General features: G+C 38.3%; 1 protein-coding gene across 3 annotated transcripts in view; it reads left to right on the top strand.

The window, feature by feature from the left end:
* Window positions 1-13,200, top strand: part of tmem120b (transmembrane protein 120B) — a 41,150-nt gene extending 27,950 nt beyond the window's left edge. For all 3 annotated transcript variants that reach the window (XM_072247638.1, XM_072247640.1, XM_072247639.1), the window contains exons 7-12: window positions 1,623-1,688; window positions 2,834-2,895; window positions 6,391-6,483; window positions 7,877-7,941; window positions 10,254-10,322; window positions 12,614-13,200. In XM_072247638.1, the coding sequence (XP_072103739.1) occupies window positions 1,623-1,688; window positions 2,834-2,895; window positions 6,391-6,483; window positions 7,877-7,941; window positions 10,254-10,322; window positions 12,614-12,727 (469 nt within the window). In that variant the 3' untranslated portion in view covers window positions 12,728-13,200. The remainder of the gene's footprint in view (window positions 1-1,622; window positions 1,689-2,833; window positions 2,896-6,390; window positions 6,484-7,876; window positions 7,942-10,253; window positions 10,323-12,613) is intronic.
* The last annotated feature ends 1,017 nt before the right edge of the window (window positions 13,201-14,217 follow it).

Here is a 14,217-nt window from a genome sequence, read left to right as displayed (position 1 = left end):
AAATCATACCAAATAACACGTAAAAATACACAGCCGATATAAAGTAGAAATAATGTATGTACAGTGTAGTATCACTTACTGGAATTGGGACAGCGTCGAACACACTGATGATGGTGTGTTAGGCTGAGTCGGAGGTTGGGGTGGTGCAGTGGCCCCCACCCTCTGGGCAGCAACCCGATACATTGCCGCGAAGCATGCAGGGGTCCAGCGGTAGCTGGGAGGCACACAGCACATCTTTAAGAAAAAAGCCGAAGTAAACATGCTAATTAATTACGTGCTGGGCGGCACCTAATTAATTAGCTTGTTTATTTCAGCTTTTCTCTTAAAGATGTGCTGTGTGCCTCCCGGCTACTGCTGCATTCTCCGCGAATTGGTATCTGTCCACGGCCTGGGTGTTGGGGTGGTGGGACACTGGGGTGTCATCTCATTGTCGATCAGGGCAGGCAGGTCATCTTCTCCTATGACTGCCTGCCTCGATGTTGAAGGTCGAGGTTTGTCGTCTGCTGTGGCTGATGTGGAAGGCTTGCTTAACTGCTGAGCCTCGCGTGTTTTTCTGTCATACAGTTCTTTGTAAGCACACAAACCATACTGCAAAAATCCCCTAAACCGACGTACCCTTTCAAAATTAAAGTCGTACTTTATCATTACTCATTTGGTTTCGATTGTTATCGTTTCCTCTTCCAATTGCATCAGCTCTTCATCTATAAGTTCTTGGTCATGGGATGCCAAAACCTCTTCAACATCATCTTCGTCAGCTTCCACAAGCCTTAGGCCTTACTTCGTTCATCACGATCAAAACGCTTAATTATGTCTAGTTTTATGCTAAGTGTAACACCCTTATGGGCTCTTTCAGGCTTTTCTCATCTTGCAAACAGCTGCTCACAGGCACGTATTTGAGCAATGCTGGCGAGAATGCAGTTCCGAATCCGAGGAAGAGTGGCTGCTCGGGGGGCGCGCTGCCTTTTATCACGTGCTGATTTTTTTCGCGCGCTGCTTTTATTGTAACAGTGAAAACACCTTCTGTTAGCGAAAACAAGGCACTAATGTAGGTCTTTCGTATCAGTGAGGTTTTGTAAAGTGAATGTTCGAAAGGCAGGGGACACCTGTATTTCTGTTCAGTATCAGTTCTAGCTGTGTGGTCAGTGCCAGCCAAAGACCTATTGGGAAAATAACAAAGCAGTGAACCTGATTTTCCTTTTCATGAATGTTATAGTCTACCAAATTACTGAATCTTGCTTAATTTTGAAGTCATAGTTGTGAAAGGTAACTGACCTACACATCTGTTCTGAATTTAAGTCCAGGATTTCAAATTGGATGTGCATGTATTACTGTTGTTTAGATTGATTGTTTCAAAAGTGTAATAACATTTAATTAAGAAATAACAAATGTTGTAGTCATGAACAGTTTTAAAAAGAAACTTTTATATTAGATAAAGTGAAATTAAGTTTTCTTTCCTTAATTATAGAATTAATTAAATTGTTGAAACTTTTATCAAGCAGTACCAGAGGACTTCTATCTGTTATGATGCTTTTGTTTTGGAATTGTGCATACTGCATTGTAAAGTAATTTGTTAATTTAAGCATTAATATTTTACCTGTACTTTGTTTTATAATTTGTGATAGAATCAAGGGCTGGTGGGTATCTCATCACTATGTGTCTACATTTCTTTCTGGCGTGATGCTAACGTGGTAAGTGTCAAACTTTTATGGAGCAATGTTGGGGGGCCTGTGTGAAGAGTACATTTAAAATATTTAAATATTTTGGGAGTAAATGGCCATTGATGTGGTCAATTTGCTCCCTTCCCCAGTTATTCTGTGGATTACTACTCATGGTAATTGTTCATAGCATCAGGAGTGGGTTAGTATTCTCTCCTCGGGTCTGCGCAATGTTAACTAGATTTGACTCAAATTATTGGACAATATAATTGGTAGCAGTGCACCTAACTGCCAGATGCAACAGATGCAAAGTAAACCTCTATCACTGATTGTGGAATTGTGCACATGAAAACACAAGGTGAAATTTTAGCACTAATTTCAAGGAGATTAGGATACAAAAGGTTGGTAGTTATAATCACAGTTGTGTAAAGATCTAGCAAAACGACAAATGGAGAACTATATTCTGTTCTGGGACCCCAAAGGATTTTGTCACTGAGGCTGCAGTACAACTTTACTAGTACGATACCAAAATTAAGTAGTTTAGTCCTGAAATTAAAGCTGAATTGTTCAGTAATAACATCAGGGAGAACTTCTCATGTTAAAAAGCCATGGAAATGTAGAGCATAAACACATGAGATTCTGCAGATGCAGGAAATCCAGAGCAACACACACAAAATGCTGGAGGAACTCAGCAGCTCAGGCAGCATCTATGGAAATAAATTAACAGTTCAGGCAGAGTCCTGAAGCAGACAATATGCACAGCAGCTGTGATCAGCCAGTCTATCTGACTTGCAAAGCAGGATTGTGGGACTGAATAGCCTACTCCAGTTTTAATGCCAGAATTACATTGATCGTTGTACCTCTGCAACCTATAGTTATTCATTCACTATAAAAACTCGCGTTCAAGAATGTCTAAAGGGTAATTGTCGTACAAGGCTTCATTACCCAGTCAGAGTATCAAAAATTGAAGAGTAGGTAAATGTGCTGAGGGAAAAGGTGATGTTACCTTCTCCAAAGACCTGATTAGAAGCTATTTGTTAATTTTGTTTGTAGTGTATTCTTTTACTTAAGTATTAAATTGCATATTTATCTGCATACCATTGTAAATAACATTGTTGTTTGATAACAAAATATACATGCTTTCTTCTGAACTATTTACTTTTTTTTTTGTTTTTAAGGCCTAATGGATTAATGTATCAAATGTTTCGGAGTCAATTTCTAGCATTTTCTATTTATCAGAGTAAGTATGACTTTTATCTTTCCATTTGACGTTTCTCTTTGAGCTTTGAAATTTATTACAATGAAATATGTGCCACGTTTTGGAAAGAAGGAAACCAGAGCAGTGAGATGTATCCATGAAGAAACAGGTGCTCATTGACTTTGCATCAAAGTAGGAATTTTATGAATCATCTTGAATTTAATATGAATGGATGGATGAAACTATAAAAATTAAGCTGACTTAAATGATCAGAAAATATTGGAAACTATTATGGGTGGAATCTGTGGATTCTGGAACAGAATTGACCTTTCCATCAGTTGGAAGTGTTTGTCTGCAAATCTTAATTGCAAAGGGGCAAAGAGAACAAATGAGATCCATTGGGTGGCAGCAGAAAGACATAGGAGCAGAAATAGGCTTCATGGCTGATTTATTATCCCTCTCAATCCCATTCTCCTGCCTTCTCCCAGTAACTTTTTGATACCCTGACTAGTCATCAACCTATCATCCTCTGCTTTAGATATACTCAATGACTTTGCCTCTACAGCCATCTATAGCAATGAATTCCAAAGATTCACTGCCCTCTTGCTAAAGGGATTTCTGCTTATCTCTATTCTAAATGGATGTTCCCCTATTCTGAGGCTGTGCCCTCTGGTCCAAGACTCGCCCACTATGTCGAAAAATCCTCTCCACATCCACTGTCTAGGCCTTTCAATATTCAATAGGTTTCAATGAGATTCCGCCCCCCCCCCCATTCTTCTAAGCTTCAGTGAGTACAGGCCCAAAGCCATCAAACACTCTTCACATGTTAACCCTTTCATTCCTGGAATCATTCTTCTGACGCTGTCCAATATCAGCACATCTTTTCTTAGAGAAGGAGCCCAAAATTGCTCACAATATTCCAAGTGCGGTCTGATCAATGCCTTATAAACATTCAACATTACATCCTTGCTCTTGTATTCTGGTCCTCTCAAAATGAATATTAATATTGGAATTGCCTTCCTTACCACCAACTCAACCTGCAAGTTATTTTTTAGGGAATACTGCACAAGAATCTCAAGTCCCTATGCACCTCTGATTTTTGAATTTTCTCCCCATTTAGAAAACAGTCTATGCCTTTATTCTTTCTACCAAAGTGCATGACCATACACTTCCCTACACTATATTCCATCTGCCACTTCTTTGCCCATTCTCCACAAACTAGGCTGCCAAGCCATTAATAGCATCATCCAAATCTTTGACATATACATAAAAGAACCGGTCTCAACACCAACTGCTGCAGAACACCACTAGTCACTGGCAGCCAACCAGAAAAGGCCCCTTTAAAACCCACTCTTTGCCTCCTACCAGCAGTCAATCTTCTATCCATGCTAGTATCTTTCTTGTAATACCATGGGTTCTTATCTTGTTTAGCAGCCTTACTTGCGGCACCTTGTCAAAAGCCTTCTGAAAACGCAAGTAAGCGACATCCACTGACTCTCTTTGTCTATCATACCTGTTATTTCCTCAAAGAATTCCAACACATTTTTCAGGCAAGATTTCCCCTCAAGGAGACTATGCTGACTTTGGCCAATTTATCATGTGCCTCTAAGTACCCTGAAACCTCATCCTTACTAATGGACCCCAACATCTTCTCAACCACTGAAATCAGGCTAACTGGCCTATAATTTCCTTTCTTCTGCCTCTCTCCCTTCTTAAAAAGGTGGAGTGACATTTGCAATTTTCCAGTCCTCCGGAGACACTCAGGACATGCCCTCTTCTGATTGCTACCATCAAGGAGGAAATGCAGGAGCCTGAAGACACACTTTCAGTGTTTCAGGAGCAGCTTCCCTCTGCCATCAGATTTCGAATAGACTATGAACCCATGAACACAACCTCAGTATTTTTTCCCTCTCTTTTTGCACTAATTTAATTTAACTTTCTTTTTTTATTATATACTTATTGTAATTTATGATTTTTAGTATGTATTGCAATGTATTGCCACAAAACAACAAATTTCACAACATATACCAGTGATATTAAACCTGATTTTGATTCCGATTCCATCACCAGGCATTGTTACCCTATCTTTCCCTTTTTAGCATCGAAAGGGACTGTTCTCCTCTGGATGTTTGGTCTGCACTTGCATATTTACCAGCATTCCAGCTGGTAATATGCCAGTTTACCAACTCCCTCCTCTATCCAGAGCCAAACCTTTTCAGGGGAAGTATCAAGTCCCATACTACTTCCAAATTATTGTACTAATTGTTAATTCTGTAGTGCTTATCTTGTAGTCCCCTCTGCAAGAGACATGATTTGTATATTCTGCGCACAGTGAACTTGATAGTTAGCTCTGTACACTTGAGAACAATTCTCATTTTTTTTCAATGTCAGAAGTTCCATATGTGCAGGCAAAGTCTGTGACTTGCCTTGGCTGGAAGTAAAGGATGTAAGGGAAGATGCCTTACTTTCCATTTTGGGTTAGTCATTTTTCATTTCATGTTTAAGTATTACTCAAGCTTTGGAGAATATGCAATCATAGAGTTTTCCACCATCTTAGCCTGTTTGGAAACTGATCAAACTTTTTAATGTATCTTCACTTGATTAGTTTCAGCCAATAACTTAGACATGTGATAATATAAATGATAAGCAGACAGGATTATTGCTTTTGTTTTACTTATTACTAGAATCTTTCATCTAAATTTCACTTGTAGAAATGTTTGAAGTGGAATGTTTGATTGAAAAACTAAGCTTGTTCATAAGTTAGGCTATTTTTAAAAAAATTAAACATCTTAGTTTCTGCTAGAATTATAAATCCCCTCCTTACTGATGGGGTTGACCATTGGTCACAGTTAACACATCATCGCATTATATTCAAAATGCCAGAGTTGCTTAATATAACAACCAAGTAAGTTTATTCTTTAGTGAATTAAGGTCTTTCAACATAACACACAAGTAGAGATTACTGTCAGGTAAAGACAGTTTCCTTAGAAAAAATAAAATTTAAAAATTGTGATGGTAATCTGGAAGCAGTTGTGTGTTTTGGGGTGGCACTGTAGTTTGGATGTTGAAACAGAAGCTTGGGTCAATCGTTATTAACTGGAGAAAGCAGGAAATACAGAACAGAGACTAAAGAAGATTTGTACAAAAACTTAAGTAATATGATATTTTGTTTTTTGTGTGCCATACTCTGCCAGAACTTCGGCGACCACTTTTCAAGTGGTTGTCTTGGAGGAAAGATTCTGTGAGTGGTCCCCCATGTCCTTCTCACAGCGCAGTTTTTTTTTCACGAGGCCGAGTTGCAAGCTCGACACTCAACCCGGCACGGATGGAAAGTGTGCCCGGGAGCAGCCGACTTGATTCAAACTCGGGAACCTTCGCTCCAGAGTCCAGCACTGATGTCACAGCGCCACCAGCTGGCCAATATGGTATATTGTTGGCAAAATAGTAGGAAAAAGTATTAAGACCTGGTAAAAGTAATATAAATATGAGACTATATTAATTTAGGTTTTGCTTCATCTTAAATACATTTTCTTTTAGGCTGTGTGCAGTTCTTACAGTATTATTATCAAAGTGGCTGCCTTTATAGATTGCGGGCATTGGGAGAAAGGGATCACATGGATCTCACAGTAGGTATGTAATGTGACATTAATTTGGTTACCTACAAACTTAAAATGTTTACAATATAACTACACTGTCTTCAGTTGTGAAAAAAATAAATGTTCTCTTTTCACGTTCCTTTGAGAGAAGGGAATATGGACACCATTTGTTTTATACTCCTGTCCATCGCCTAGGTACTAATTTGTTATGGTGTATGATTTGCTTTTTGCATTGAGTTGATTCCAGATACTTTCCTTGGTAAGAGTAATGCGGTCAATGTTTTTAAATTATTATTTATTCTCAAGATGTGGGCCTGGTCTGTACTGCTGATATTTGCTGTCTACTCATAGCTGCCTTAGAATAGTTTAGGTACTACTTTAGTCAGTGTGGTGAGCTGATCCCACAACAATGTTAGGTGTGGAAACTGAGGATTCAGATTTGGTAAGTGCATATGCAGTGTTCTGTATACTGAATTTGTCAGTTATGTAGATTTGATGTATGCACTGAATTTGATTTTATTTATAGTGCTACACCTAATGTAAGTTTCCCTCAGCTCTTATCTTGAATTTGTATGGTGCAGATTGTTATTTGCATTAATCTGATTCTACTGATCACGGTGGCACAAAAAATACACTGAACATCTGCATCCATTATGGCAAGGTCTGTACTAATAAGTTATGATTTCCTAATTTTTAAAAATTGATATATAATGAACAAAATTTGATCTCCAGATTCTGAAGGTTAATTAAAGCATCAATATCTAAATGGTGTACTTAGAAATTTTAGGTTTTACATTTTGTTTTAATTTTTAATTTTGAATCAGTAAATTAGGAAGTGGGAAGCTTTCTTCCCTCTTCACCCCCCCCCCAAAAAAATTGACCACAGATATGTACTTCATTTTGTAACTGTGTATATACTTCCCTAGAATTCAGTGACGCTCATCTTGACTGTTTGGTTTGTCCTAATTTTAAAGTGATTTATAACCATTTAATGCTGAGCAGCTTGCTCCTTTTCTGAAGTTTGTGAGGAAAGGAAAGTTTACCAGGAATGAAAAAGCAAACATAATTCTTAATTTCTGTAAGGAGGAAGGGCAAAGGGAGAAGGGTATCTGATTTTTGAGGTTAAAATGTTGTATTTCTACAGGCAATCCTGGTAAGAGTCACACAAGTAACTTAATTATTACTTATTCTCAAATTGATGGGCATTATCTGTAAAATGATAGTTTATTGTTTATTCATAGCTGTTCTTGAGAATTCTTAGAGAATGTTGACTCGGAAAGCAAATATGCAATGGTTTTATTGGCTTTGTAGATTTGCTGTATGTACTGGATTTGATTTTATCAAGCGTGAACCCTGCCTTCATGAAAGTTTCTCTTGACTCCTGACTTGGATCTGACTTCATTGTGGTTTATTTTTATTCATTGCAGAAGGATTTCAGTCATGGATGTGGAGAGGATTAACTTTTCTCCTTCCATTTCTTTTCTTTGGCCATGTAAGTGAAACTAAATTAATGGTGCCTAATAAATAAATAAATAAATAAATAAATAAAAAAAAATGCTTTTAAATGTTTTAACTGAAAACAAGGTTACTTCCCCCCCCCCCCACACACCAGACAAAACCAAGTTCAGTTTATTGTCATTCAACCATACACACGTATACTGTCAAATGAAACAATGTTCCTCTGGACCAAGATGCGCAACACAGTATATACAACTCACATACACACACAGCGCATAAAGTAATATTATGACAAATAAATTAACAAATAATAAGGTGCATTCAGGGCACAAATTTAAAAATTAAACAGCATAACACTACTGGCGCATCATATATGATGAGACCGGGTGGTGGCAGGGAGTTCAGTAGTCTTACAGTCTGGGGGATGAAGCTATTTGACCTTTTAACCCTGTACCTGCTCTATACAAACGTAATCCAGCTAATTCTTTCACCATATCCCTACAAGTACTATCCTTTTGAATACTTACGTAATGCCCTTTTTAAATGTTAAGATTCAGCTCTGCATTTTATCATTTGCTGTGGAAATTTTTTAGAAACTAAATTTCTTCACATAACTCTTGCAGATAACCATTTTATGTCTCCTAGCTTTTGATGCAATGTCTTTCCTGTCTCTGCCTGATGCCAAACTGCTTGATTCTTCACACCACATATTCCATTCCACAGAGAAACACTATACCTTTAACAGTCTCCCCATGTCATTAGAGTCTCCATGAACTATTTTGGTAAATCTCTTCAACCCAAACTTCCTCCTATACTGACGTATGGTGCCCAGCACTTCTCAAAATGCTCCATTCGGGCAGTACCAATGTTTTACGAAGGTTCATGATGACTGTTTATCCTTTACCTTGCGCTTCTGTTAACAAAGCCAAGATCTGTCTTGTTTGTAACCGCATTCCTAACGCTTTACATTTCGTAGCATTAAATTTCACCTTCTGCAGTTTTGGATGGCAGGAAGAAGCCAAGATGTATAATCTGTTTCTGTCTGAATGTGGTTATGAATACTTCAATCCTGAGCATTGATACTGGTTTTCCCCTGCCCCAGTAAAGGGTGGTGATGTTAGTTGTTCCACCACCATTCAGACCAGAGCACTTGCCTCCTTTTTAATTTTTTGTTATTGACTTGCATCTATCAATCAAATGAAACTGCAACTCCTCATTATTTTTGGTATGCTTTGTGCTCTTCCTAGCATGCCCTTTTCTGCACCACTCAATGAATGAGTGTTGATCCCCTTACCTCATTGGTGATAGTATAATTGGGGTTGTTCTGGGCCACAAGGTTACCAATCTGGATAGTTTCAAGTTTTATGCTGCAACTGATGATCCACTGAGATGCCAAGTGACGCATTTGGACTCTGTCTCCAAAGAATCATGCAGTGGTTACTTCTGTCAGAACTATCCTCGTCGGAAATATCTGCCAAGGACAAGGCTGAGTAGGTTTATCACTCCTGTTGGTTAAATCACTCCCTGCTGCTGACTCAGTCTGACAGCCATCTTTTCAGGACTAGGCCAACTTATTAGTGATAGTACAGCCAGAACCTCAATATACAAATGTAATTACCTTCAGAGAGACTCCAGTAGCAGCACCTTGCTGTTTTTAAAACTTTAAAGTCAGCTTCATGGAAGGTTAATTTCTCCACCTGTCTGCCTCATGGGGATGTACTTGCATTTATGTGGACCCACCTCCACTTTGAAGCAATCCCATTGTTCAATTTCAGTTTTGCCTGCCACGCTTCAATTCCAATTTACTGTTCTCATCCATTCTGTAATTAAATTCTTCATTGGAATGTGATTTTTGTACGAGATGAAGCACTACAGGAGAGCTGGCTGGAATTGGTACCATCTGCTTAAACTTGCCAACATTATTACTGCTGTACTACAGTAAGTTCACATTAAAAGCTGCCTTAAGGTGATTGCAATCTCATGATGGCTTAGAATCTTATCCAACCAATAAATCAGCTTTACACTCTAGCTGGGCTCTGGTTTCTGCAGATCTAGCAGCTAAAACAATGGCCTTACAATTGGATTGAAGGGAAAAGTGATTATCCTTGGTTCCCACTGGTCTCAGCTGGGCTGTCACATGGGTATACACTGGGGGGAGGGCAGCATTGGCTTGGGGAAGAGGTTCCCTGTCACTCAGCTGTTGAAAGCTGCAGGAGACACATGGAGCTGTGCCAGAAGAAAGAGCAAGTATCTTTAGAAGGAATGAGGGTGTTGCAGAAAGAAAAAAGCAGAAAACTCTAGTGTATCTATGTGTAATACATTTTTATCTTGTGTTACTTTTTGCAGTTTTGGCAGTTGTACAATTCGCTCACACTTTTTGGCCTTTCACAACATGAGCGATGCAACGAATGGCAAGTGAGTACATGACAATGAATTTGTCTTTGTGAAATTGTTTCAGGACTGGCCCCCAATAGATTACAGTGACAGTCCATACCTTGCTGTGAATTTTGATACCTTGCTTGTTGCCTTATCGTACATCATCACAAAGTGAACTCTCCCTCATATGAACAGATAAATTGGGAGCAGGATTAGGCCATCCAGTCCCTCAAGCCTGATCCTACTTTAAAATATTAAAAGACTTTGCTTCTACAAGCCCTCAAGGAAAAATAACAAACTCTCAGCAAGTCTCAACTCATCCACTTTAAATTGCTGATCCCTTATTTATAAACAATAACTCCTAGTTCTAGGTCCTCCCAAAATAGAATATCCTTTAAAAAGCAACATTGTCAAGACCCTTCAGCACTTTGTTTCAATCAAATCCCTTGGTTGTTCTTCAAAACAGCAGTAGATACAAGCCTATATATCCAACTTTTCCTCATAGGTTCTCAGTATGACCTGGACATTTCTTTCTTCTAAAGGACATTAATGAACTAATTGGGTTTTTGTTGCAATCCGATATTATTGATTATTAGAGGTTCAAAGGTTCATTTATTATCAAAGTGTACAACTCTGAAATTCTTCTTCTCCAGATAGCTATGAAACCAAGAAAGAAAAGAAAGGCAGCACAATCATGAATCCCCAAATCCCTCCTCCCTGCACTAAAAAAAGTGAACAGGCACATGTTCCCAACCTAACCCAACCCAAATCCCCCTCCCCTTCACACCAACAAAAAAAAATGAGAAGGATCAGGCGAAAAACACAGAATAAAAAATAACCCATAAGACCGAGGCGGAGATTGGGGGGAATTCCACAGTTCAAGTCCACATCCAGAACACAGAAAACATTTAGTTCTATAATTACAGCATTGTTCTGGTTAACTGCGATTAACTTTCCCATCCAGACAGGAGGATTGATCTTGTCCCTAGATAACAAGAAGAGGCTTCCAGATTGTTATACATCTTGCAGCTTCATCACCATGCCTCTGGACCCATGAGCCTATATTATCTCTGCTGCAGATATTCTTCTGGTTTTTGCAACTGAAATATTGGACTATAAGAAAATAAACAAGGAAAATAGGCTCAAAGTCTGCACCATTATCACTAAGATCGCTGGCTTCTAACCATGCCTCTTTCCTGTTCGATCCCTTAGTTCATTGATTCACCTGCAGTCCAAAATCTATCTACTTCTGTGTTAAATATACATAATAATGCAGCAACCCCAGTTCCCAGGGCAGAGATTTCTCTGTGTACCTTTTATCCTGGGATTCTTCCCCCTAATTCTAGACTTTGTCACCCCAGACAGGACACCCTCACAGCTTCGTTTCAGTAACATAATTTCTCATTCTCCTAAACTTAGGAGAGTTGCAGATATGCAGAGCAAAGCATCTTAAAGCAGTTGTTTAACACAAATCTGCCTGAATGTCTTTGGATGTGCTACCAGAGCATTTTTATGGTCAGTTAATCAAAAATCATGCTTCCTTGAAAATGTGCCAATCCTCTGTCTTATTGGAGTGTAGTAAGTTCTGATTTATGGGTTTTGCTTGCCCTTGCCTGCAGCTTTGCATAATCCCAAGTGAGCAATGAAAACTTTACCAAGTTCATTTAATAAACTGTTTCAAAGTGATTTTATTATTTTTCTCAATGGAAAATCTCACCTTCTTATATTTAGAAATTGGTGCTGGGAATCACAGTTGTGAATAATCTTATCTTGAGTTTTCTTGTCACAATCCATAGTTAAAAGTAAATTTATTATCAAAGTACATAAATGTCACCATATACAACCCTGAGATTTATTTTCTTGAGGGCATATTCAGTAAATCCATAATAGAATCAATGAAAGACTGCACCAACAGGGGAGACAGCCAGTTTGAAAAAGATAACACTGTGCAAATACAAAAAGAAAGAATAAAGAAATAACAATAATAAATAAGCAATAAATATTGAGAACATGAGATGAAGAGTCCTTGAAAGTAAGTCCATAGGTTGTGGGAACAGTTCATTGATGGGATAAGTGAAGCTGAGCGAAGTTATCCCCTCTGGTTCATGTGGCTGATGGTTGAGGGCTAATAACTGTTCCTGAACCTGGTGGTGTGAGTCCTTGGGTTCCTGCGGCAGCAGCAAGAAGAGAGGAAGATTGGGGTACCTGATGATGGATGCTGCTTTTCTGCAACAACGCTCCGTGTTACTGTGCTCAGTGGTGGGGCGGGCTTTGCCTATGATGGACTGGTTGTTCTCAGTTGGTTTGACCTATTTACTCTTGTGTCTCAGGTTTTTGTCTTGGCTCTCACATTCCTGGTGCTATTTCTTGGGAACTTCCTTACCACTCTTAAAGTTGTTCATCAAAAGTTTCAGAAGAACAAAGATAAATTGAAAAAGCTGTGAATGTCTGAATCCTACTAATTAAACAACATTGCTGGGGAAGATGGCAATATGTTCCAATACCCTTGCATTTGCTGCTGGATTTGAGTCTGAACACTTGCACATCAGTGAGGCAGGATTTACAACTGTCACACAACTATTTACAAGAATCCTGATGGTAGCTGCATTCTCTATTCATTCTGACAGAAATTGACTAAGTGAAATTATTATACTTTTAAGGTCCATATACCATATTAGCATGGATCATTGTCCCAAACTTGTTATATTTCATTTCGATGTTATAGTTTTTCACTACCATGGGATGTTACTGTTTAAATGTGATTTATATTGCCAGGGAGCACTTGATGGGGCAAAATGTGGTATTGATGTGAAATGAATATCATCTCTGAGATGTTTGGATAAACCTTTATCATGATTTAACTTGGTAGGCAGTTTATTGGCTGTCAGCAACCATTAAAATTTTGATTGAAGTATAACATTAGTCTTAATTGGCCAATATAAATGATTATACCAACGTAAACTTTTGATTCTTCACTGTTTCAATTACTACGTATAATATTCAGATTATTTATGCATGCGTATTCTGTGTTTCACTCTTGTAGATGTGATGTGAACATTAAATGTATATTGCAATTTGTATTACATACCAAATTAATTAATTGTCCTGCTACATAGGTAATATTACTTTTAACAACCATTCCTTCATTTGTTCCTTTTTAGTTTGTCTTTCCCTTGGATTCTGTTTTAAGGATGTTATTTTCCAAACAAACAGGACCACTTCCAAACAAACTACCTCCTCTTTCAGATGTCTTCTAGTGCCACTCTTAATCTAGTTGGAGGTATTTAGAGTGACTCAAGGTAACTCATCTTTTACTTTAAGGAAACTTTCCTCTCCACAATTGGCAAAGTGCCAGCTATTGATGAAGGAACTCTGAATGAATTAATATTTGGAATTGTGGAAGAGCCGAGAGCCCAAATGAATGTTATCACAATCCAAGGGATTTTTTTCCCTTCTTTGCAGAATGAACTATCTGAAATAAGCTCATTTGTTAATGAAAACGAACACAACAGGCACTAAAATAGTGAGGTTTTCTTGAATTAGTTTAAATATTTGATTGCAAGTGATATGACACCAATAATGAATGATCAAGAGAAATCACCTAAATGAGCACAAATGTGGATCATGTAGTAAACAAAAATTAGGGCACACAGGGGAAAATGCTACAAAGACTCAGTAGGTCAAGAACACGAGAAGTAAGTACAGGTCCACCCAGATTTACCCTTCCTGAGAAGTGGTATGTTATTCCTTCAAAATGGAGGCATAGTTAATCTTGCATTGATTTGAGTGTCATACACTGCACTTATGCTGAATTCTAACCATGGTCCAAGGAATTTAGGTTTTGTTTAAAATGTATTGTTTTGGAATCGATACCTTCAGTTGACATCAGAATCTGTAGGTTTTGTGGCCCAACATTTTAGCTGCAGTTTCTGAA

This window comes from Mobula birostris, chromosome 31 (genome assembly GCF_030028105.1).
Source record: "Mobula birostris isolate sMobBir1 chromosome 31, sMobBir1.hap1, whole genome shotgun sequence".
NCBI classification, from domain to species: domain Eukaryota; kingdom Metazoa; phylum Chordata; class Chondrichthyes; order Myliobatiformes; family Myliobatidae; genus Mobula; species Mobula birostris.
The sequence above is the reverse complement of the archived record's forward strand: the minus strand, read 5'-3'. Positions and strand labels throughout refer to the sequence as shown.